We start from the raw sequence: 23,488 nt of genomic DNA, 5'->3' as shown, positions 1-23,488 counted from the left end.
ATCAGTAACACACTAGGTGTTGGCCTCACAAGCCTTCTAAGTGTTACACTTTTCTTGAAGTAACTGAACTTCAAGTTAAAGGCCTATTTGTAAAATATATAAACTGGAGGTGTCTATGAAGAAATTGCTTACTTTATACGTTTTTCCTTATAAACTTAGATGTTCCAAGTATCATAAGAATATTGTTTCTATTAAGAAAATGTTATTTTATTAAACCGATTCTAACAACACTAACTTTAATATTTGAAAATATGCCCTCCAGGGCAGGCACAGGATACTGTAAGGAAAAGTATTACTAATCACATTTTCCAGTATCTTCTAATCTTGGTATTGATGTAGTCAGGGCTAGGAATAGGAATACCATCTCTTTTAAGTGATTATATTTACATTTGGTTTTTATAATTGTATAGGCTGTTCAGGTTCTTAATTCAGAATTATTTCTGATGATTTCTAGAATATTCTCTAATATTCTAATGTGATATATTATGAAATGGGATGATCTTATGCCATTTGCATTTTGATTTACAACATGCAATGAAAATGGTAGTTGAAAAATAAATATCTAAAAGTCCACAGCTCTCTATATAGTTTTTTTTCTTCATCTAAATGGCTGTATTGTTAATCAAAACAAAAATGGCTGTAGGCTTATTTGTTATTTAGTCTCCCCAAAGTAATGTTTTTCTTATTTTTTTAATGTAAATTGCTACTTATATAGCCAACCTGAATTAATATTTTTAAAACTATAAAAATAAATATTTGCATGAGATGTATAATGTGAGTAATCTCAAAAAATTGCATTCTATTTTTAGATCCTATTATTAATATTTCTCTGAAAGCAGTGCTGAATAGTATATATTTTTAACTGCTGAAGGCTTCTTGAATCATAAACAATGTACAGTGAAATGGCTCTTTCCCCTTATTCCTCCCTGGTTTTATGATTTTTGCACAACTAAATCCTTTCAGCCATTGACTTTTAAAATGTTTATGAAACATTATGTATATTGGCAGCAAAACCTATTCAGATTTGTGCCACCCATTAAAAGTAAAGTGCTATTTTGTAATTAATCTTTTTCAAGCAAAAGTATTGAACTTGTAGTAGAAAGATCACTTTCATGTCTTCTCTATACCTGCAGAGCTTACAAGATACAGAATTAAACATGAGACTCATCTAAGACTGCATCCGTTTTCCCCAGCTCAGTGGGAGTATAGGTGAACTGGCTAGACAGTAGTGGGTTCTCCATGCCATTTTCCTCACTGATGTGAAGGACAGTGTCTCCATGCTGGAGGAGGCTGGATGTCTCGAGGCCTGTGAAGTCATCAGGGTCAGAGAGTTGGGTAGAGAGTGGACTGTGTGCAGTAGCACCTTGCGCTTCTGTGTCCTCCTTCTTTTCTCCTTCTTCAGTGGGGAGGTTCTCACTCTGTGATCGAAAGGATCATAACATTATGGAAAGATAGGATGGGTACCAGAGAAGAACATCAAAAAATGTTGTTGTCTAGTGGTAATGGGAAAAGGAATCAGATGGCTAGTCCCAGTTCCAGCCTTTGTAATAGGTAGGATATTATGTAAGCCCTTCCAACTTTCTAACCCTCAGTTTTTGAACCTGGAACATGAACACAATTTTTTGTCTTGCTTATCTTGTAAACTCTGAGGATCAAATGAGATAATAAAGCTTAGTGTTAAAATGTTTTTTAACCATTAAAGTCTATACAAATGTATACAGTAACATTGCCCTTTAGTTTTCCTTAAATACCACATGAGAAGAAGGTAAAAGTCTAAGAATTCATTGATAAAAATGAAAAGAAAAAATATACCAAAACAAGAAAAATATCAGTGGGAAAAATAGCAAAACAATGAGGAAAAAGATCAAAACGAAAAGTTCCTTTCATCTTATAGGACATAGAGGTTCTATATTTAAAGGCTTTATCTAAACTGGTAACTTCATTTTTTTTAATTGAAGTATCTTTCAGCTATCCTTTATCTGAAATGCTTGGAACCACAAGTGCTTTGGATTCTGATTTTGGAATATTTGCATTATATACTTACCTGGTTGAGCATCCTTAATCCAAAAATCTGAAATCCAAAATGCTCCAAGAAGCATTTTCTTTGAACATGAACTTCGAATGTTATATCAGCACTTAAAAAGTTTCAAATTTTGGAGCATTTTAGGTTTTAGATTTTTGTATTATGGATGCTCAACCTGTATAAACCTGTTGTAAATAGCTGTTTTAGCTGCAAAGCATTTTCTCTTGGGTTTTTCATAAGTAAAAATACCAAGGCTTTCCTTGGTCCTTCTTAAGTGGATATATTCCTGGCTATACTTTATATAGATTTTCTCTTTCATGATGGCAGGAGCAGTATCTGTTTGGATAACAAAGCATTGCAGACCTGGACTTAATTATATGGAATAAATGTGCATATCCAAGTGGCTGCTAGAAGTAAGTACACAGGGAGCAAGCCTTGCCTGTTTCTCTAGTGCCCTCACCTGCTTAGGAGACAGGCTGTGGAGATCCGCAACAACTATGGCGGGAGAAGATGTGAGGACTGGTTCGTCCATTGCTTCTGGTTTCCTAGATGGGGCTGGGCTGCAGCCCTGTAGTTGGCCTGTTGCAGGAAGTGCATCTGTTGGGGCAGCTGCTGGCTCTGGCTGAGCTTCAATGAAGGTCACAGATCGTTTCTGATCCGCTGCAGGTAGAAGTGAAACAGTAAATTGGGGAGAAGTTGGCGGAAATGAACTGTCAATGCTTAATAGTTGATTGTAACCAGTGTTTCCTGGAGATTTTTTTTTTAAACAAAAACATTGCTGGTTTATTAATAAATAAGAACACATTTTGCGCATGTTTGATTTTATCTTCTTACAAAGAATAAGACTTAGGTAGAAAAAACATTTTCACATAAATGGCCTAAAATAACATTTGTATAGAGCATTAGTTGAAGTTGATCATTCCTCATAACAACAGCCAAAAGGACTTAAAAGTTCCTATTATTCATCATAGCTTTACCTTCAATGACATATATAGCAAGCCCAGTTCTTGGCTTCAGTAAAGAAATCACATCCTTTTATAGTCAAATTTCCCAGTATTAGTGGCTTACCTTGGGCTCTTTCATTTTTTCTAGGTTCTTGGGGTAGAGACAGGGATTGGGGATGGCAAGAAGAAAAAAAGACACTACAGTTTTCTGGGAAACTCCTTCCCTTATGTTAGCACCTCCCCAAAGGTGTGCTTATCTCCATCAGCTTGGTTTTTGTAAGCCTTCCTGGCTGAGTTGTATGGCATCATGCCAATGGTATAGTCAGAAGGGACACAGGAGGCCTTACCAGACGGCTTCGTTTTAGGTTGAATGCTCCTGCGAGTGGTTGACAGCCGAGCCCCATGGCGATTTCTGGATTCAGTCTGAGTTTTCTGACGTGATAGTAGAGGACGTCTTAGCTAAAGAGAATAGGCAGAATAAAACTTGCAAGAGGGTCTAACGGCTTAGGAGGAAATTGTTTCCTTATTTATATGTTTCTGTGAATTCTTATGGTTGTTCCTTACATTTATAGCTGATAAATTTATTTCTGCATATTTAACTATAAGTATTTTCTTCTGACATCCCCTTTAGCTAGTTCATCTCCCAATTATGACTCCTTTATATATGCCAAGAACATTGACTAACACAATTTAGATCATAAACTTGAGAATTTCAGTAATTTTAGGATGCAAAATGAGTAACTATTGCTTACTGATCAACCTTTGCTCATTGCTCATTTAAATCTTATAGTTGAACATATGCTTTCAAAGGGGAGGTTTATTTTTAAAACCTCAGATGCTGGCCAAGTGCCTGGTACCTCAATCAATAATGGGAAGCTCCTGTGGAAGCAACAGTGATAAGCCGCTTTCAGATTTTTATTTAGCAAGTGATGTAAAAGAACTCCATCTAAGATAATCTGTAAAGATAATCTTTACTTCAGTTTGCTTTAAATTAAATAACCTTGAAATGAGAAAGGACTTGTTTTTCTTTGCCTTTATGTAGAAACAGGCCTTAAATCAACTGTATAACAAATCTTTCTCTATCACTAAGTTTGGCTGGTAAAGAAGGTTTCTGGGTAAGGAACAAACAGAATTATAGCCCCACTTACTTTACCACATAATCAGCTTTGCTAATAAGAACATTCAGAGCTAAAAGAGAAGATGGAAACATTTGGCTTGCCTAAGTACTTACCACGTTTTAAAGTTGCTCTGTGCTGCTTATTTTTGGTAGGGTGAATGCAAAATGTAAATTTTTTAAAAAAATACATTGTTTTATTTAGTTAGTTAGTTTTTAAGAGACAGAGTCTTACTATGTTGCCCAGGCTGGACTCTAACTCCTGGGCTCAAGCAATCCTCCCACATTAGCCTCCCCAGTAACTGGGATTCCGGGCACACCCAGCAGCAAAATATCTTAATATACATGGGCATTAAAAATCACACAGAGCTTCCAATTCGTAGGATGGTTCTCTTGTGCTTTAAGGGTCTACTTACCTGCCTCAGGCCCCTCTTCCTCCCCAGCGGCTGCTGAACGAGGAGGTTCTGTTGACCAGGTTCACTCTGTATACTTGCCACCCTGCCAAGCATCAACAGTGTTAGTGTACCCCAGAGAGTACAGGAGACCATCCTCTGGTGGGTGTTAGCCAAAACCACTTGTATGATACAGTCACTTCAAAGATACCATTATCTTTGAAGGATGGTTGGGAGAGTCCCTGGGATGGGCGTTTTCAAAGGTTTGGGAGGGAGGACAAGGCCTGTAGCCCCAAGCTTCCAAAATTGAGATTCTGTTTTCAATCACTGATGCCGTATCTATCATTCAGAAAACATTGGTTTGATCACACCCCTGGTTTGGAAGCCACCAAAAGGTATAAGATGTCATATTCTAATCTCAATTTTTTTTTCCAAGGGGAAGGGAAACGGTGGTGACAAACAAACACAAACAACTCTATCACATGGATGGGAACACCTTTTTAAAATTTCAATTTAAATGAAAATAAGATGGACAAATATCGAACACATCAGACACAGAATTTATTTGGGTGAAGGGGCACATTCAACACATGTTTGCAGCCTGAAGTCTCTGTGACTACCGAGTAAATGAATAGTCACATGGGTAAACAATTTTTTAAAAAACATGGTTTTAGATTTAAAAGGCTGGCAAAGTATAGCTATAGTTAAGCTATCATTACAACTCAGGAGCTTTAAAATCGAGTAACTGCACTCAAACATACCATGCAGTTTATAAAAGCAACAACCTGCTCCCCCCAAATGTACTGTGTATGTGTGTCTTTTGTATGCAAAAATGACTGGAAATAGTTGCTATTTAGTGTTGGGTGAAGCTGAAAATACTGACATGGGCCCATGGTCGTTTTTCATTCTGCATGCACGTATAAAAGGTATTTATAATGGGAGTGGGGGTGAAGAAAAGAAGTATCCTGTGCCCCAGAGAATATTATAATTCTGTGGATGATGCCAATGTGATTCTTTGGTTAATGGTTAATTAATTTCTGCTTTGCCTTTGCAAAAGGAGAGTCATCTACAGATAGTTCGTAAGAGTATAATATTCCACAGAGGAATCCAGAGTCAGCAACTGTCCAGGGAAAAGAAAGACTATATCTGTTCATTTCCATTTTTTTTTTTTAAGGGCTACTTAAATACCCAGCTGCAGTAGTAAGGAGAGAAACTGGTGGCAAGACAGGCAATCAGATGTTCCCCTTTTGTGTTAATAATTGGTTAATCATCACAAAGTTGACACAGTCACATTTGTCATTTTTTAAAAGTCTTACGTTTCCACTAAAAAATCAATGTGATTCCCAAATAGGGTTTATCACAGTTTTTATGAAATAAGGATGTAATTACACCGTTTGGGGTTCACCATAACAAAATTCATAAAGGGTACCAAAACAGGTGCTTTTTAAACTTTCTTGTTCTCCTGAATGTCAACTTCAAAAAGATCAATGTTCATTATCTTTATACATATATAACGCTGAAACAGATATGACCTTTCCATGAAGATAGAAAATTACCCCAAAGGAACAATGCAATAAATTCTGATAAGCAATCCAGACTAAGTTGCTGGCATGTTTGAAATGACATCTCCTTATTAATTATACATGTTAACGTGTCTGTTAAGTTGGAAAGAGTATTCAATAACCATATGCACAAAAGTAGAAACAAGTTTCTCCTAATACTAAGCAAAGCTTTCATTGGAATGGATTCTTCATTGACATCTAAATGTTACCTCAGTTCCCTTGGCCATTAAGAGGAGGTTAATACTTACCAACTACCTCCCATTAAGGTAGAGAAAAGAAGTTAGTTGATGTACAATGGTGTGAACATGAAAAGTGATGTACATAGCATGCTTTCTTGTTTTACATTTGATGTTGTAATGAGTTTATTGCTTCTAGAATACTAAAAGGAAGCAGGTAATAAAATGTTTTGAAAATAATAGGGCAGAGAAAATGAAATCGAGGCAGTCCACTTGTCTCATTTTTATTCAGGAATCTGTGATTGTGAGAAAAAATGGTGTAAGAAAAGAAAAGAAATTCACGTTACTTAGGGAGTGTTAAATGTCAAAACATAATGGTAATTTCATGATGATTATTCCAGGAGAGGATCATAAGCACTGAAATTTTCTCTATGGATAGAGAGGCTTATATCTAAGAGATGCATCAAGTTTATAGCTTTAGTATTTAGCTGTTCTGTAAATGATATAGCATTTCATCATGGAATGCACCCATCAAAGATGAAATTACAAAATATATCCTTGGAAATATCCCAGCTTATGAATTATACTCACTCTAAAAATGTGATCGCTAACATGTTTATATTTGGAATACTGAAGGCTGGCTTAACTCTGTACAGTTAGGAATAAGCATCCAAAAAAGTTCACAATGATAATTTATACAGATCATGTTTCTTTTTCTGGGGTTTATATCAAATTGAAGTTGCATATAAAAAGTTTCAATTTAGCTTCTCTCCACATCATGTAATATTTCAGTCATCTGCAGGATTTGTGATGTATGACTATAAGATGTGCAATACTAGAATGAACCAGAAGACTAAGGGGTTTTCACTAAGCACCTCTCTATGTTATGTCCAGTTTTTATTTAAATTGTTTGAAACAGTCCCATCATAGTTCCTACCTACTACAACTGCAGTAATCAAAATTATTTTTCCCTTTAGGGAAATACAATGTTATATTTGATAATCAAATTTTAAATTATTATATTGTATTTTATGGTCACAAAATATCATACTCCAATAGACAACTGAATCCTTTCAGATAAGTGAAATATTTATTTCATGTTCTGAAAAGTCGAGACTATCTGTCGAAATATGTCAGACTAGTGGGACAACTTCTTAAAACTGTCCAACAGAGAAAACTGGTTTTCTAATTTTTTTTTTTTTTTTTTTTGAGACAGAGTCTTGCTCTGTTGCGCAGGCTGGAGTGCAGTGGCGCTATCTTGGCTCACTGCATCCTCCACCTCCTGCGTTCAAACAATTCTCATGCCTCAGCCTCCTAAGAGGCTGAGATTACAGACGTGTGCTACCACACCAATTTTTTTTTTTTTTTTTTTTTTTTTTGGTATTTTTAGTAGAGACAGGGTTTCACCATGTTGCCCAGGCTGGTCTCAAACTCCTGGCCTCAAGCAATCTGCCTTCCTCGGCCTCCCAAAGTGCTGGAATTACAGGCATAAGCCATGGTACCCAGCCAGGTTTCCTAAAATTTTTAATCTTGGGAATGAGATATGACTGATTTCCACAGTTTTGGCTATGTAATAGGGTGGAACAATAAGGATATAAGCAAATAAAGTTTTCTAAATTGAAGCTAACATCTTACAATATATTTAGGAGTAAATAATCTCTTATATTTTTGAGTCAATGAAAAATATCACTATGGCAAACCATATAATCTAGGTCTTAGAGAAGTAAATGCAACTGGAGTTCAGCAGAACTGTTGTGACCAATATTATCTACAAAAACCAAAAGCATCTTTTTTTGAAATGCAAGGAAGTAACTTATAAGCTAGGGAAATTCAGAGAATGCTAGGAAGACAATTCTGACATAGATGACCTCTTCTCTCCTATATCAGTATAATGCCCTGGATTGCAGTATATAAATATGTATGCTTCTCCTAATGGAATATATACCTAATACTATGGAGGTATATAGTGCATAAAGGATATATTTTATAAAGTGTATCTTTTATGCACTATATACACTTTGTCCTTTATAAAGGATGCACTTTATAAATAAGGTAGAAAGGACAGGTAAACAAGGGCCATTCACTAATGCAATAAAAATTCCTATCACTCATTTCAAAATTATAAAAAAATTATAGATTGAAATAGATTTCTCACAAATTAAAAATTTAAGTAGAAGCACTAGGTGAGACCAGCACATGGAAAAGTGAATTCATATTTTCACTGCTTTTATCTGTGCTTTTGGTTTCAATTTTAACGTGGTTAGAGAAATTTAGAGGTGGCACAAAAGACATGCAGCATCATCGTTTACCCTGAGTGATTGCCTTGTGACAGGAATGCATGAAGCCAGCACTTCATGGGAGCGATAAGGCATCTGTAGAGAGCAGGGAAATACACAGTAAAATAAATCCTACTCCCCCTTTTCTCAATAAAAGATTATTGTTTAAAATTTACTTAACCTCAGCAACATTTGAGAAACTATATCTTAAGTGCCACATAATTTAGAGATTACAGGGTAAAACCACACTGAAAGAGGGAATAATCTGGATCTTAGATATACTGTGAGAACTGATTTAGCAATGGCAAAGTAGATATCTGTGTATCACAACACATTTTCTTAGTCATTAATTCTCAGCTACTTAAAAAGTTTTTTTTGTTTGTTTTTTTTGTTTTTTTTTGTACTTTAAGAGTTCTTGCCAAGTTTTTATGCTTCGAAAGTGTATAATCATGAGATGGGTTCCACTATAGAGGTTATTTTTCTTTCTTTTCACCTAGACTATATAGTCTTGTTTAAATGTTTTTATTTTTCACTGTGATTAAAAGTATCCTTGCAAAATCAAATAGCATTATAACCTTTTTTTTTTTTAATTAAGAGTTGACTGTCAATTCCTGCCTTTCAAAATGTTCTAACATGTCTAACCAAAATCTAATTCTTTGCTGTAAACATCTGGCCGTAAGTTCTTGAATAGCCTCTGTATGTCTCTATTCTTCTGGAGAGAAAACATGTCCATGGATATGTGTGTATGTTTCATGGTAGAGACAGAGAAGGAACATCTACAATGAATTTCTATATCCCTAAGAGCAACACTCTCTAGAGAAGAGAATTCTCCCATGGAATATTATTTCAGTTTATTTATTTCCAATACAAAGAATCTTTTCTGCAGAGCATAGTGTTTCTAATAGGCTATTTCTGGGGATGAATCTAAAAGAAACCAGTTGGCACATTTAAAAAAAAAATCCTAGAAGTAATTTTCGAAAGGTATGGAAAATTTTTATTGATTTCCACCTATTCATCAGGTTATCTTGGTCTCTTCCTCATTTAGCCCACTCCATCCAACTTATCCCTTTTGTCTAAAACAAATGTACTTTCAAAAGCAAATTCTCATGCAAGTTTGGTAAAATGTTATAAGAGGGTGGGAGCAGCAGAGTTTATTATTTTCCTGATATTCTCTAAGCTTTAAGGCCAGATTTTCATTAGGACTACTTTGGGTGTATTTTAGGTCCTCAGTGTTGGAGTGTATGCTAAGTGTAATTACGTGGTTAATGCCTTACTACTTCAGGATTTTAAGAGTCTGCAGCTTAAAGGAAGTTCATGACAAAAATAAGAAAATCTGGAAGTAAAAGTATATCTCCTATTTTATAAACCAACCTCCTAGTAAATGCCAAAAGTTCCTCTCCTCCAAAGAGAACTTGGTGACATGATGTAGTTCAAGAGATACAATTTGCAGGGTATGGCAAAAGTGGATGTGCTACTGGTTGGTAGAAAGCCTCTGTGCTATCAGAATTATTTCAGAAGCCAAAGTGAATGCCTCATCTTCCCATTTCTTAATGACCACAACTGGGTCTGGGTGACTCACACCCAGAACTAAAACACAATGGTCACAGAAAACAATGGATCAACAGCGGATGATGTAAGACAGTCATCAAAGTACTACCATGACTGACTAATTCAGTTGTAGACAAATCAATAGCTTCGGCTCTGAACCAGTCTCACCTACCAAAAACTTTGTGTTTATTTCCATTGACACTGGAACCAGGACACACTGAATTGGTTTAGAAAACTACAAATAGGTCCTTTGAACCCTGAGCCTACCAGAGAGGGCCAAATACTTGGGAGAATTCATAAAAATAATCTCAAACTCCTGCCTTCTTTCACCAACCCTGTACTAGTCCTTACTCATCAAGAGTAGAATTTGGCCTAATTAGAAAAGCCCCAGCACAAAGCTAGCTAAGTGGAAGTCTGATTTAATACTCTCTACTCTCAGTAGGACACTGAAATTGTCTTCTAATCAAGGTTCCCATCCCACATGTAATTTTAAACATTAAATACCTGCTTTCTTTGAAAGCAATGACCATCCTTGCTAGACTTGGTTCCGATCTCTTCCAACACCGTGAATAAAAAAGGGAAGTCCTCTTGAGGACTGTTTTGTTTCTCAACTTCCTCCTTGCCCCCAAAGCTCCTGCTAATGGAATTAAGTCTTCACTCTGCAGCACTTCCACATTTACCACCAATAAGAGACTGATCTGTCAAGGCGAGGGCTGGCAAACACGAATGTCATGAATTATGGGTCTGGTTAAAAAAAAAAAAATACACCCGATGATGGACTACATTTCCCATTTTCAATTGCAAAAGAAAATGTGAAATCTGAACAAGATGCAAAGAAAACAAAAGACAACCTTTCACAGGAACAGCCTCTCAACATTTCCTCATCTTTGTGATAAAGCAATAAACATGGGTGTATTGTACTCACTATACAGTGCAAACCTGAAAGGGAATGTTATCTCTTGAGATGGCACAAAGATACTCTAAGAATGAACAAGAAGTCTTACCCCTAATGAGGATTAGTTGAGAGGTGTGAATCAACAGCACAAGATTAGGAATGTTTGACGTGGTTTATCTGAGTGTTAAAGGTGCAGTCCCCTTTTCTGAAGCTTTAAACCAGTAGCCAAGACATTATATTATTTGCATCATAAGACTTCTCTTACTTACCAAGAAATGTTTGTGTCTGACATTTCATGCAAGCTTTGGAGTCACCTTTGTGCTAGAACAGACATTCTTTATATAAGTGTTGCTGAAACAAGCTACTATAGAAGTCTGCCCAATAGCATGCATCAAAGAGAAGGAATTATAGTATATAAATTGTATCCACATTACTACTATTTTATAACATCATTGTCTGTTTTCTTACCATCCATGGTATTAGTTAAAAGACCTGTCTTGATTTAATAAGGGGCTTCTTGATGATGGGCCTCTGAAAAACAATTCTTAATAAATATCAGTGTGGGAGGGATTAATTAGATGGGATAAATTTAACATTTGGCATACCAAACTTTTTAGACATCCATGGGAAACGCCCCATAAAGAATTCTATAAATTTTTTTAAAGTAAGCTTTTCAGGCTTACTTGATTGAGATTGAGCTCTGAAGCTGAAAATGAAGGAGGGTTTGCTACACCTTTGACTTCCAGGCTCATATGTTCATGAACAACAAAGGGCAAGGAATGGAAATAGATATTAAGACGGGGCGAGAAGAGACAGAGAAGACAGAGAGACAGAGGAGACAGGGAACAGCTAGTTTCCCAGCACAGACACCAATAGACAGGTAGCATTGACACTGTACCTAGAGAGGCTGCCCTCGGCGGCCAGGCCCTGGGAGTCATCGAGGACATTAGGTTCACTGCAGGAGGGGTAGGGAGATGAAGCATTTAGGGAAAGAAAATGAAAAAAAAAGAAAAAAGAAAAAAGGCATGCAATTTTCTGCTTCCAAGAACCAAAAATAAATAGATTTAACAGAACAAGGAAGGAAAAGGAGACAGTCAACCATTTCACCTTGTGCTGGGTTTGTCAAGACATAGGACTCAAGGCAATGGGGGAGGAAGGGCTTTGGATGGATACAACTCTCAGAGGAGTAACCTATTTATTGGTCAAGAGTTAAAATCAACTCCAAATGGGCCCATAGGCTCTGAAACACATTGCAGAATGAATCTGTAGAAGATGAAACTATCACTTCCTTTGGTAACCATTTGACTAGGTGGTGATTATTTTTAACCTGTCTTATGTACATGGCGTTTCATTGACCAGGACCCTGCTTCTTTCTTGTGCATTCTAACGTTAGCACACAGAAACCACTTACCATGAACTGCCACAACCAAGCTCTTGGAACTGATGCCATTAAGAAAAGCAAAGAAAGAACACAACTTTCCCTGCTAATTTTGCAGTGAAAATGCAAGTAAACAAACGAAAGGAAGAAATCTTGGAAAATTCACATGGAACTCGCATTTACCTCCTTACTCTCCATCCTCTAGTGACTGAATTGTAAATGCCAAAAGAAGAAACCTGTCAGGTTGGTGAGAGAATAATTAAATTGTTTATCGATTGATATGTATGTAGCTGAACTGAGATTTGTGAACAGAAACTGTCATGCTTTATCTGTCCTTCCTTCAGCGCCTCGTATTGAGCTAAGCATCTGTGAGGCACTCAATAAATACTTGTTAAGTTGGAGAGAAGTAAACCATTTAGAAAACTGGAGTGCCTGGCCCCAAAGAATTGAGGCTCACCTAAAAGTACACCATAAAAACAGCCTCTGTCCCTAGGAAGAGACTCACTTCTCTTATGTACAGATACAGTATTATTACCTTCGCTAGTCTTCCAAAATATGAATGAAACCCAAACTATTTAACTACATTATTTTTTCTTGATTTCTAGAAAACAAGAAAATGTACAATCAAGATATGTATGATAGGACAAATTTTCTCCCTGCAATCAACTTGACCCCTTAATGAATATGTAAAAAGGAAATTGATGGCCTGGTTATTTTAGGTAAATAACAACAAAAAACCTCTATGAAATTTCTACAATTCTATAATTTAAATAAAACTTTCAAATAATTGATTTTTAAAAATATTCTTCATAGAACCATGCACATTGCTAGCAATTAAAAATACACTGATAGCTACCAATGTTAGCTGCTTGTGTGGCTTTATATCTTTTTTTGGACATGTTATTGTTTGGCTTTGATTTTGTTCACACTTTTTGTTTATAAGACTTCCTTTTCAAAGGAAAATTACCAAATAGTAGGTAAAACAATTTCTTACAATGATACAAACCTTTATATAGTATTAATCTTTGTAATAATTAAATGGTACTTACATAAAACATTGCCTTCTTAAAAAGTACACAACTTGCTTATTAATGATTTATCATTTTACCCTATTCTTTGATATTCTCCAAACTTGGGCTTTATTTCACAAATTTTATTTCATCTGTGTAGTCCATGAACCATTTGCTAAAGGATTTGGGTACAGGATAATTATTCCTACATATAAACTGGTTTTATGTGAACATCACAATATGCCCTGAATTTTATTATTTTCCATGTGTGAATTGTACTACAATGAATCTATAGGTATTAAAAATAAGCAACACACTAAAATCACATAAGGTCAATTCCTTGAAAAACTCAGTCCTGAAGTGAAAATATCATTGGTTCCAAAACATTTATCTACTTAAGATAAATGTTTTGACTCACGTCAGATCGTTTTCATTATACTTTTATTGTATATACATATCTTGGATTTTTTTTTACTTACATTCTTAAAAGACAGGACACACAAATACAATATTTAAAGGGGTTTTGTCATGGAATCACAGAACTATAGATGGAGAAGTTACCTTAAAGGTCATTTTAGCAAACCTCTTCATTTTATGAAGGGAAGAACTGGATTACAGTTAAATGGCCTGCCCGAGGTCACACGCAGCGGCACAGATCCTTTTCTGCTTGGTTAAGCGTCACTACCTACAACTGAATCCTAATAATATATCAGAAGCCTAAACTTTACCAAATACGTAAAGATGGTCCTAACTCTTGCCAAGTACCCATCATTAGCTTAGCTAATGATAAATCTGAAATACAAGAATGTCATTTGACAACAGAAAGAAAACCATGTGTCTATGGAAAATGTTTAAGGAGAGACAATACTTGGATGAGAAACTGGGATCCCTTCTACTAGCTTGGCTTAGAAAACTGCAAAGTGTTGCCTGCAGGAACCTAGCTGACAAATCCTTTGTGGCATGATCTATCTAAAAGCATTACCATTGCTTGCTTCTCTTTTGGTCTTTGTAGAATAACAGGAGTGTATTTTCAGAATTTATAACTTTGCCCCCAAATGCAGAGTATAATATAACCATAGCTCTTTACCTCTGGCTGGGTAGCATGCCCACCTCAGCCTGAGGTGCAGACATGCTGGAGACGTGGCTGGAGAATCGCCTCCTTCCAATGGCACTCAGGAGGTAAGCTTCTTGTTCACTTACCACGCTGGGCATGCTTATAGAGTCATCTAAAAGGGGCAAAGGAATAGAGTGTTAAAAAACTATGACACTGATCAGAAAAACCCAACCAAAGCTGTACTTGGGTTCTGTCCTTGGCTTGTATACAACTTACGGCTGTCTGTAAAGCTAAATTATCATTGATCCCTTCATGCAGATAAAAACAACTTAGACTTTTGGGGGTAATGATAATTCTTCACATCTATACATCTCCCACCCTTCTCCACTAGAACATCCTTCATGAAATAAATGTAAATTTTTACAAGTAGGCTATTTGTGAAAGTCAACAGGCATCAGCAAATTTAAGATTTGAGAAAAGCTAGCACATAATTTTTTAAAAACATTCCATAAATACTTCAGGGGACTTTGTTACTGAATGAGTCAAATACATTTCCTTGGCATTCAAAAAACTGCTTTCAGTACAGTTAATAATTTCTAGACTGCTGAGGGAAAGACAATTTCAGACATTTTTAGGAAAAATATTTGAAAGCTATAAAGTTAAGAAATAAATGCTTATTTTAACCAAAATTTTAAAATTTAAGTATGTGATCTTGTTTTCTCCATAGAAGCAGATTTTTTTTTTTTTTGGTTTTGGTTTGTTTTTTGTTTTTGAGACAGAGGCTCGCTCTGTTGCCCAGGCTGGAGGGCACTGGCTCTATCTTGGCTCACTGCAACCTCTGCTTCCCAGGTTCAAGTGGTTCCCATGCCTCAGCCTCCAGAGTAGCTGGGACTAGTGGCGCATAACACCACGCTTGGCTAGTTTTTGTATTTTTAGTAGAGATGGGGTTTCATCATGTTGGCCAGGCTAGTCTCGAACTCCTGACCTCAGGTGATCCACCCGCCTCAGTCTCCCAAAGTGCTGGGATTACATGTGTGAGCCACTGTGCCCAGCCAGAAGCAGAAATTAATGTACTCAAATTCATACGAAAATTAGCTTTAGCACAGTATTTATGACAAAGTGACCTAATTCTAAAAGAGCTAATGTTGTTTGTTGATGAACACTAACGTTCTTTGATAAACATACTGAGTTTTGGAGAATGTGTGCTACCATATAAGATCATCTGATACTATTTATTTAAAATACCAAAGTAATCATATTTCTAATTGAACTTATTTCAAATCAAAACGTGAATATAAAAAGTGCTAGCAATTTTAATTTGCTATATAATCACTGACTGACCATTGATTCTTGTTATGGAATGATATTTTTTTTTACATGTGTCCATAGGAAGGAGAATAAACAAATGTGCCTTAAAAATATAAAAAAAAAAAAAACACGTGGTAGGATAGATTGAGCTATTTCTACAAAGGCCTTTCCCAAATCCTATTGATTATTCCCCCTTATTTGTACTCACATATCACGTAACACTTATGTCCCCAGTATTTGTTTGGTGATTAATCATGTGCTGTCTTCCACTAACTCTTTTGTTAAGTGTTCTTTATTGTAAGTGTCTCTCATCTCCTCTACATAACTATATCTATTATAAGGTCTTAGAAAGCAGAGAACGTATCTTTCTCATACTTCCTTCTTCCTTATCTTATACCTGATAGGCCTTAATACAAGTCTGATTATTGAATGTAAGGAAGTTTAATTCAAAACAATGAACTGCTTTTCATAGTTCTCCTTGTTTAAATTAATACACACCCATATCACAAACACACAATACCATTTGTTAGTAATCTTGCTTTCATTGGGATCGTTGTGATGTCTGTGATCAGAGATATAAGCAAAAAATTGCATGGCTCCCCAATCCGCCTGCTGCCTCATCAGTATGTTAGTGTTGGCTTTTGGCCAGTGATATCCCTGTTTAAGTCTTACTTACTTTTCTTCCCTAGCTCCTTCCTACGGCTTAGGTAATCCATTATTTATAAGGTTACCTGCAAAATATATTTAGCTCTACAAAAATAGGTGATATCATTTCCTATAATTAATAAGAATTGCTGGGAGAGGCTACTTCAAGCATTAAATAAAAAATTGATTTTCTTTAAGTTTTACCCATACTTAATGGATATTTAAACTGCTGATCCTTTTCTCTTTCATGGTGTTTTCTCAGTCAAGATTTCCCTAATTACAACTTTAGCTGTATTTTCATGAGCAGTCACCAGGGTGATTTAGACACAAATGTGTCTATAGGTCAGCCGCAGGACAATATGATTTTTCCTTTGATCGATGCTGAAGCTAAATCTGCAAATATTACTGGTAAGTACTGACAAAGCATTTATTTTTTCTCTTCTCTTACATTCCCAACTGTCGTAGCACATTAAAACACTTTCATTCATCTTAGTTAATTAAAATTCTAACCTCAACTCTCATTTCTTCTATTTAATTTAGTTCAGAGTACAGCATTTTGTTGTTGTTTGGTATGGAGAGCCTCTGAGTGAAGATCTAAACTTTGTTCTCATTCATATGGCATTGACAACACAACTTAGCTACAAACGCTATAACATACAAGTGGAAAATAATTTATGCAATTTTAAGACTCCTGAAATGACAGTAGCATTTAATGGAATCTTTCACCCTAATTTTACTTTTTATAACCTCCTGTGAAGCATATATATGTAGTATTTCTCCTCATGTCATCACACCAAATCTCTAGCACATACCTTAGAAGCTTCTGGGCTGACCTAGTCACTGGGGATTCTCTTAACTCAAATTTGGAGTACTTTCCCTCAAGACAGCCTGCTGGTTTACATACTGGCTGGCAGAGCCAACTGGTCTTTTCTGAGTCCTAGGTATATACACGGCTCACTTTTCCTTGCCTAATGAGGCCATTTAGGTGTCGATCAACCCTCTAAGCAAGATGTCCAGGAAAAATGAGAGTAAGTGCTTTCCTTGGTTAGTTATCCACAATTTAAATGGGAGTTAGTGGAAAAAGTTGACTATACAGGTTTAAAGAAAATTTAGGAGTCACTAACGATTTGCTTTTTTCCTGAACTCTTTTTAAATGACCAAAGGATATCAAGAAATGTATAGAAAAGCAGGCATCAGGAGTCATGGAATCAGTCATATTTTCCCTAGAACTCCTTCTGTAAAAATGACTAGGGGATCAGAAGTGGAAAAGGTCAGAGGGCAGTAATCCTTCCCAAGCCCCTGCTCCTATGGCCAAGCCGTGTCTTCCACCCACATTCTTTGGAATGACCTACTTTCCTCATCTTCCTCATCAGTCCGACTCAGGGTGTCCTGCGAAGCTTGCTGGGATGGCTCACTATCTTGCTCCCAGACAGTGCCCGTGCCTGTGTTAGAGCGGGACATGGTGGCCAAGCTCAGGCGGTAAGCAGAGGTGGAGGTGCCCACGGTACTGATGGATGTCTTGCCTTGGTAGGCTAGAGGATTCGAGAGACCAAAGGAAATGCATGGTGAGAATCTTAAATGTCTGCTTCAAAGTCCTCCCTGATCACTTGTAATTTTTAGGAAAGGTTCGTTAAATAATGTGTCTTTATAACGAAGTTGCAAATGAAAGTGGGGATTTTTTATTTTAAAGAATCAATATTGGCCACTGATATAATTAAGTAGTTCCCTTGCCAGAACATAACATCTGTAACAATATTAAATGCTTTGACATTGTTGCCTTTCTTATTGGTTTTCTATTTTATTTTCCAAGGTTGGTAGGATGTAAATTAACTTTGACCTGAATTGTAACTTCCAACTTGGCAATTTTTACCAAGAAATATATCTTATCTGACACAAACATATCAAAGTAATAAATAAGTTGTCTGATGTGAACCCCACAATCAGAATGCATAATCAAAACTGTTTTCATTCTCATTTTCTGGAAATTACAACCTATAAAATACCCCTCATTTCTATGTCAGGTTATTTTATTACAAAGTAGAATATTTAAATGATAATGTTTAAACTTCACCAGGATTATACTTATCAATTTTTTGTTTTTACCACATTGTCTGCAAAGAACAATAAAAGCTTTCAAAAGAAAGGAAATAACCCTTCCCTCCCACAAAAAAGAAGACCTATCACATATTACATTTTACTTGTGGATAATGACTGCCCTCTAATGGCAAATAATGTTTTATTTTCCTTCCTCAGTAATCTAAGGATATAAGAAAGAAAGCAATGTACTCTCAAAGAATACCTGTAGAATAATGTAAAATAATGTAAAGAAAGTACTTCCTAGTTTGCCAGCTCTAAGGGAATCCTTCCCCTTCTGATGTGTGAAAAGTTAAAGGCTTTATAAATCAATCATACAGATCTGTTGAAAAATCCCCTTACAATAATCATTTTCTATGCGATAGTAGTAAGTTATGTACTTGTAAGTTATTTACCTATTTTCTACTGTGTCTGTTTCCTCATTCTTTACAGGGACTTTCAATTATACACCTTGAAGGTATTTGTATAGCTTAAAGGAAATAATCTGCCATTAAATAGAAGTTCAATAAATGAATGTCCCCCTTCTCTTTTTCAAAAAGGAAATAAAGATAATAATTTAAACCATTTTTTCTCCAATTAAATATTCAAGAAAGAGATTAACTACTAAAGTGAAGATTAAAAAATATATAGAAAAGGAAGAAAACTAAATTCTTATGATATCCTTTTAATTTCTATTTCGTTACTGACAAAAGAGGAAGTCAAATCTAGTAGTGGTCAAATGGCTAACTTAGTAGAAATCATCAAATCTAGTAGTGTACCAAAATGGCTAACGTATTCATAGTTCCAAAAAGTGTGGTGACCTGGATGGAGGGATTCTTTGTAGGCTGTGAGTTCCATTAGTCAAAACAAATTCACAATACTCTCAGGCACACTCACCCGATCCACTATGAACTGCCTCTTTTAGAATTTTTAGTTCACTGTTGAACTCAGCAATGAGCGAGCTCTTACACAAAGGGCGTGGTATGAAGCGCCGCTCCAGCTGGTCGGCAATATGCTGCCGGGCAGAAAGCTCTTCATGATTCTCTGCTGGTTGGGCCAGCAGCTGAAAGGAAGGCATAACATTCTCAGGGTCTCAATTTTCCATCAGTAAAATGGGCTAATTGCTGTACCCATTGTTGCGAGGAATAAATAAGGTAAAGCATGTGATGTTCCTAGAATGGCACTTTACACAGGAAGTGCTTAATAATTACATTGTTTTAAATCACTACCGTAAGAAATTGGGGCATGAAAAGAACAAACATAGATGGGTACTGGGGGTCTTGGAGGAAAAACATACGTTAAGTATCCTATCTGTTTATTTAAAATCAGATCTCAGTCATGCCACTGAAGATAGAAGATTCTCCAAACTATTCCACTGTACCAATCTTTTGGGTGGGTAGAGTGGGGGATGACTAGTAGGGAGTGGGCAAAGTTTTACAGACTCCAATAAAGCTCTTACTGTGAAGGCATTTCTAGTGTGAAATTTTATCCTCTGGAATATATTTTTTGGTGGTTTTCTCATCAAGCATAGTATTAACAGGCCCTACTAACTGGCAACAGTAGGTACCATGAGCACTCCTGCCATATTCCTGCCTCAGTAGAGAGCCACACATTTATTCGAGCTTGCCACTTTCAGGAGGAGAAGCACACACCACACCTTGCACTGGATGAAAGGGCGCAAAAGCACAAAGATGGGTATTCGGGTCCGCACGATGAAGTCGAGGAAGTCCCAAAGGGCCAGGCCTCCCACCTTCCGCAGAGCCATTTCCTTCACCTGGAGGCTCAGCCAGTACCACTGGCTTCCGAGCTGCCTCTCAAAGCAGACGAGAATCACCTTCAGCGCTTCACACCGGGAAAAGAGAAAAGTGAGCCTGCGGACCTGTGCTTCAGAGAAACCCAACCGACATCCAGAGCCCTTTTTGCACCTTTAGAAATTTTCTAAATTTCTAAACTCTCCCCATGTTTCTAAAAACTTCATATGTATTCCCAAGCAAGAGTATTCTGAACATCGAGACAAAAACGTGTATGTTAAGTGTTTTGATTCTGATGAAGAGTACCCAAGTATCTTTCTTAAGTGCATCTTAAGAACTACTATTTTGGAAAATATAAAGCAATGTGGTCGACTGAATTGAAAGGAAAATATTTTATAAACATGATGTGTGGCTAACGCTTTACCTTCCAAAAGTTTTGTCATAATAACTTCATGGTGATATGGACATATCACTCACATTCTTAGCTAAAACATGGATCTTAAAAATCTTTTCCTTTTTTCTTTTAACCATAAAAATAAATATTTGTGTTACTAAAAGAAAATAAAACCATGAAGAAGTGCACAAAGTTAAAAAAATTAAGTCCTTTTCCTTCCCAGTTCCCTTCCTGACCCCACACTAAACTGCTCCCCAGAGGTAACCAGTAAATGCGTTCAGTGTATCTTTCCAAAAATAAAAAACAGCTCCTTCTTCATCACACACTACATCTATTACTAAACCCTGCTAGATTTATTTTTCCGTATCTCCTTCCTCTCAGATTCTGGCAGCCCTTCACAATCTACATTTATTTTTATTTTTCAGGAAGCAGATTTCCCAAACCATGTCAGGACAAACCAGAATATTGTGAAGATGTCAAAGATGATGACAGGAGCTCTCTCTGCCACTACAGCTTTTACCGTGGAGTCTGCCACGGGACAGTCAAGTGACCTGAGCCTTCTGGACTGTTCTTAACGCCCATCAATCTCAGCACCTAAACAATGTGTATACTAAACACATTTTGATTCTAATTAGGAAAACACAAAAATCTTTCTTAAGGGCATTGAGTGACTAAATGCACAAAGAAATCCAATTCTCTAAAATCCTCAAGAGTCATATATGCCTTTACCATCCTTAGGATGTTTCCAGGAAAGAACCATGCCATGTAACACAGAGAGAGAGATTGCAAGATTCTTTCTTACCCATATTCCTCCTCAAAATCTCACTTTTCACAGCAAATGCTCATCTCAATTCCTTTCCCTCAACTAAACAAACAAACAAACAAAAAACAACACTCCTCTTTCTCTACCCTAATTCTGATGAAGTTTTCACCGTTACTAAGCCTGTTGGCTCTCTGCCACTCTACTTTCCACCTAAACTTCCATCAGCCCAACACACAGCAGTGTATAAAAGGGGCTCAAGAACAGAGACTCATTCTAGCTTTGTCACTTATTAAGATATATGCCTTCAGGCAAGTTATTCAACCTTTCTGGGCCCCAGGCTCTTCACTCCTAAAATGCGAATAACACTAACTTCTTAGAGTTATTGAGAGGATGAGAGGATTCTATGTGGTAATAGTGTAAAGCACAGAAAACTGCTTGGTGCACAGTAAGTGCTCGAAATAAATGTAAAAATAAACTTAAAATACAGGTTCAGTAGCCTGGCCACGTAACAAAGTAAAAACAACTCTTCACTGAAAAGGCAGACAGTGGAGAGGATGGCAACTCATCAAGTGTCTTCTCATATCCTTCCTGTACATGGTAAACTTCTTTTCTCCGTCATCCTCTGTGCAATCCTAAACTTCATGTAGGGCTCTATGATAGAGCCTAGATTTGAATTCTACTTTGAATACCTTGGCCAACTGAGCATCCATATGGTTTGGTCCTGGGTACATGCATTCCTTGTGTCTTTTTCTTCTTTTTAATTTTCACTGTCAATCCCCTCATTTTCAAACACATCCCATTATAATGCAGTTCAAACATCCCCCATACTCCAAACTCCAAGGACTCATTTTCATCAGTGTGTTTGTGTTCATCTTATACTTCCCACCAATATCTGCTTTGGTGAATTGAAAAATGTCAGGCAATACTTTCTCATTTTTGAAATTCCCCACTGCCAGTGCCCCTTATTCTCAGCGCTATGGCAAGAGTAGTCTTTTCCTGCTGGCCCAGTTCATTCAGGGCTAAACAGTGGCTTTCCATTGCTCCATGGGTCAGGACCAGGTTAAAGGCAGCACGGGATAATGAAAGTAGGAGTCAAAGAGGGAAAGGGATTGGGAAGCCTATGGGAGCAGGACTGGATTGGCCTCACTAGAGTAATGATCAAGGTGGAGATTAAAGACATTTTAAGGGAGGAAAAATAGCTAGTAGGGGGCATAACATATTGCAAGGTCACCAAATCTTGCTGCACAGGATGTAGACTACCCAACTCCAGAACCCCATTTATATAGGTGACAGACCAATGAGCCCCACGTGTTGTGCAATGTTGTGTCTTTGTATACTAGACTGAGTTTAGATCTCATAGCAGCTACTGAATCTCACTAGTGAACTTGTACTTAATCAGCATGGAAGAATCTTTACTGCAGATGCCTTCCTTACAAACCCAGACACTCTTACATAAAACAGCCAAGTAATTTAGGCATGGCAGATGTGAAACCATGTTGTTTTTTGGCATATGTTTACTGAAGGAAACCAGACTCTTTTGCAACGGTAATGTTTCTTGTTCAAGTGGCTTCTTTAAATACATTCTGGATTGAGGTTTCTTTAAATATATTCTGGTTTAAGGTCTCTCCAAATTCTTTCTGAGTTAAGTTGGAACTTAACTAATTACATCTAATTATTTATCTATCTAGCTATCTACACATATGTTTTCACATATATATACATACACATGCACAAACAGAGAGATAAAGAAAGTACCAACCCAAGTATGCTGCTTGGCTGGTGGACTCAGCCAGCCCTTCCCTGCGCAAGTCTTTCCCTGCATCCCCAGGGGTGGAGCAGTGGGCTGGGGAGCTCTCTAACATGAAGTTCTTGCTCCTAGATGTGCTGATGATCCGCGGTGGCAGGAGCACATTGATGACCGTCTGCAGCAGCAGCTGCACCTCAGGCTGCTCCAGCCAGGGACTATCTAAGGGGCAGAATTTGGAAGAGGGAAGTGGAAAGAAAAACATCACAAGGTAGACTGTCCACATTAGATACAGAAAAACTCAGCTCTTTCCAAGTCCAAACTACAACACCCTAGAAATTCAGGTGTTTCCCATCAAGTACAGCTTTACCAATGGACAGAGACAGTGTTCCTGGCACCTGAGTATTTTCTCCATAGTGGGTACCCAAAACCTTGTGG

The 23,488-nt window shown here is 36.9% G+C and overlaps 1 protein-coding gene across 1 annotated transcript in view; it reads right to left on the bottom strand.

Moving 5' to 3' along the window:
* Positions 1-393: 393 nt before the first annotated feature.
* UNC80 (unc-80 homolog, NALCN channel complex subunit) overlaps positions 394-23,488 on the bottom strand; it is a 226,497-nt gene continuing 203,402 nt past the window's right edge. The window contains exons 56-65 of the mRNA XM_077957497.1: positions 23,066-23,272; positions 20,056-20,240; positions 19,296-19,461; positions 17,678-17,857; positions 14,406-14,544; positions 11,829-11,885; positions 4,498-4,579; positions 3,315-3,426; positions 2,484-2,683; positions 394-1,418 (exon numbers count right to left, since the gene is read on the bottom strand). Of these exons, the coding sequence (XP_077813623.1) occupies positions 1,152-1,418; positions 2,484-2,683; positions 3,315-3,426; positions 4,498-4,579; positions 11,829-11,885; positions 14,406-14,544; positions 17,678-17,857; positions 19,296-19,461; positions 20,056-20,240; positions 23,066-23,272 (1,595 nt within the window). The 3' untranslated portion in view covers positions 394-1,151. The remainder of the gene's footprint in view (positions 1,419-2,483; positions 2,684-3,314; positions 3,427-4,497; positions 4,580-11,828; positions 11,886-14,405; positions 14,545-17,677; positions 17,858-19,295; positions 19,462-20,055; positions 20,241-23,065; positions 23,273-23,488) is intronic.

Source organism: Macaca mulatta, chromosome 12, assembly GCF_049350105.2.
Source record: "Macaca mulatta isolate MMU2019108-1 chromosome 12, T2T-MMU8v2.0, whole genome shotgun sequence".
Lineage (NCBI taxonomy): Eukaryota > Metazoa > Chordata > Mammalia > Primates > Cercopithecidae > Macaca > Macaca mulatta.
This window is presented reverse-complemented; position numbering and strand designations above follow the sequence as displayed.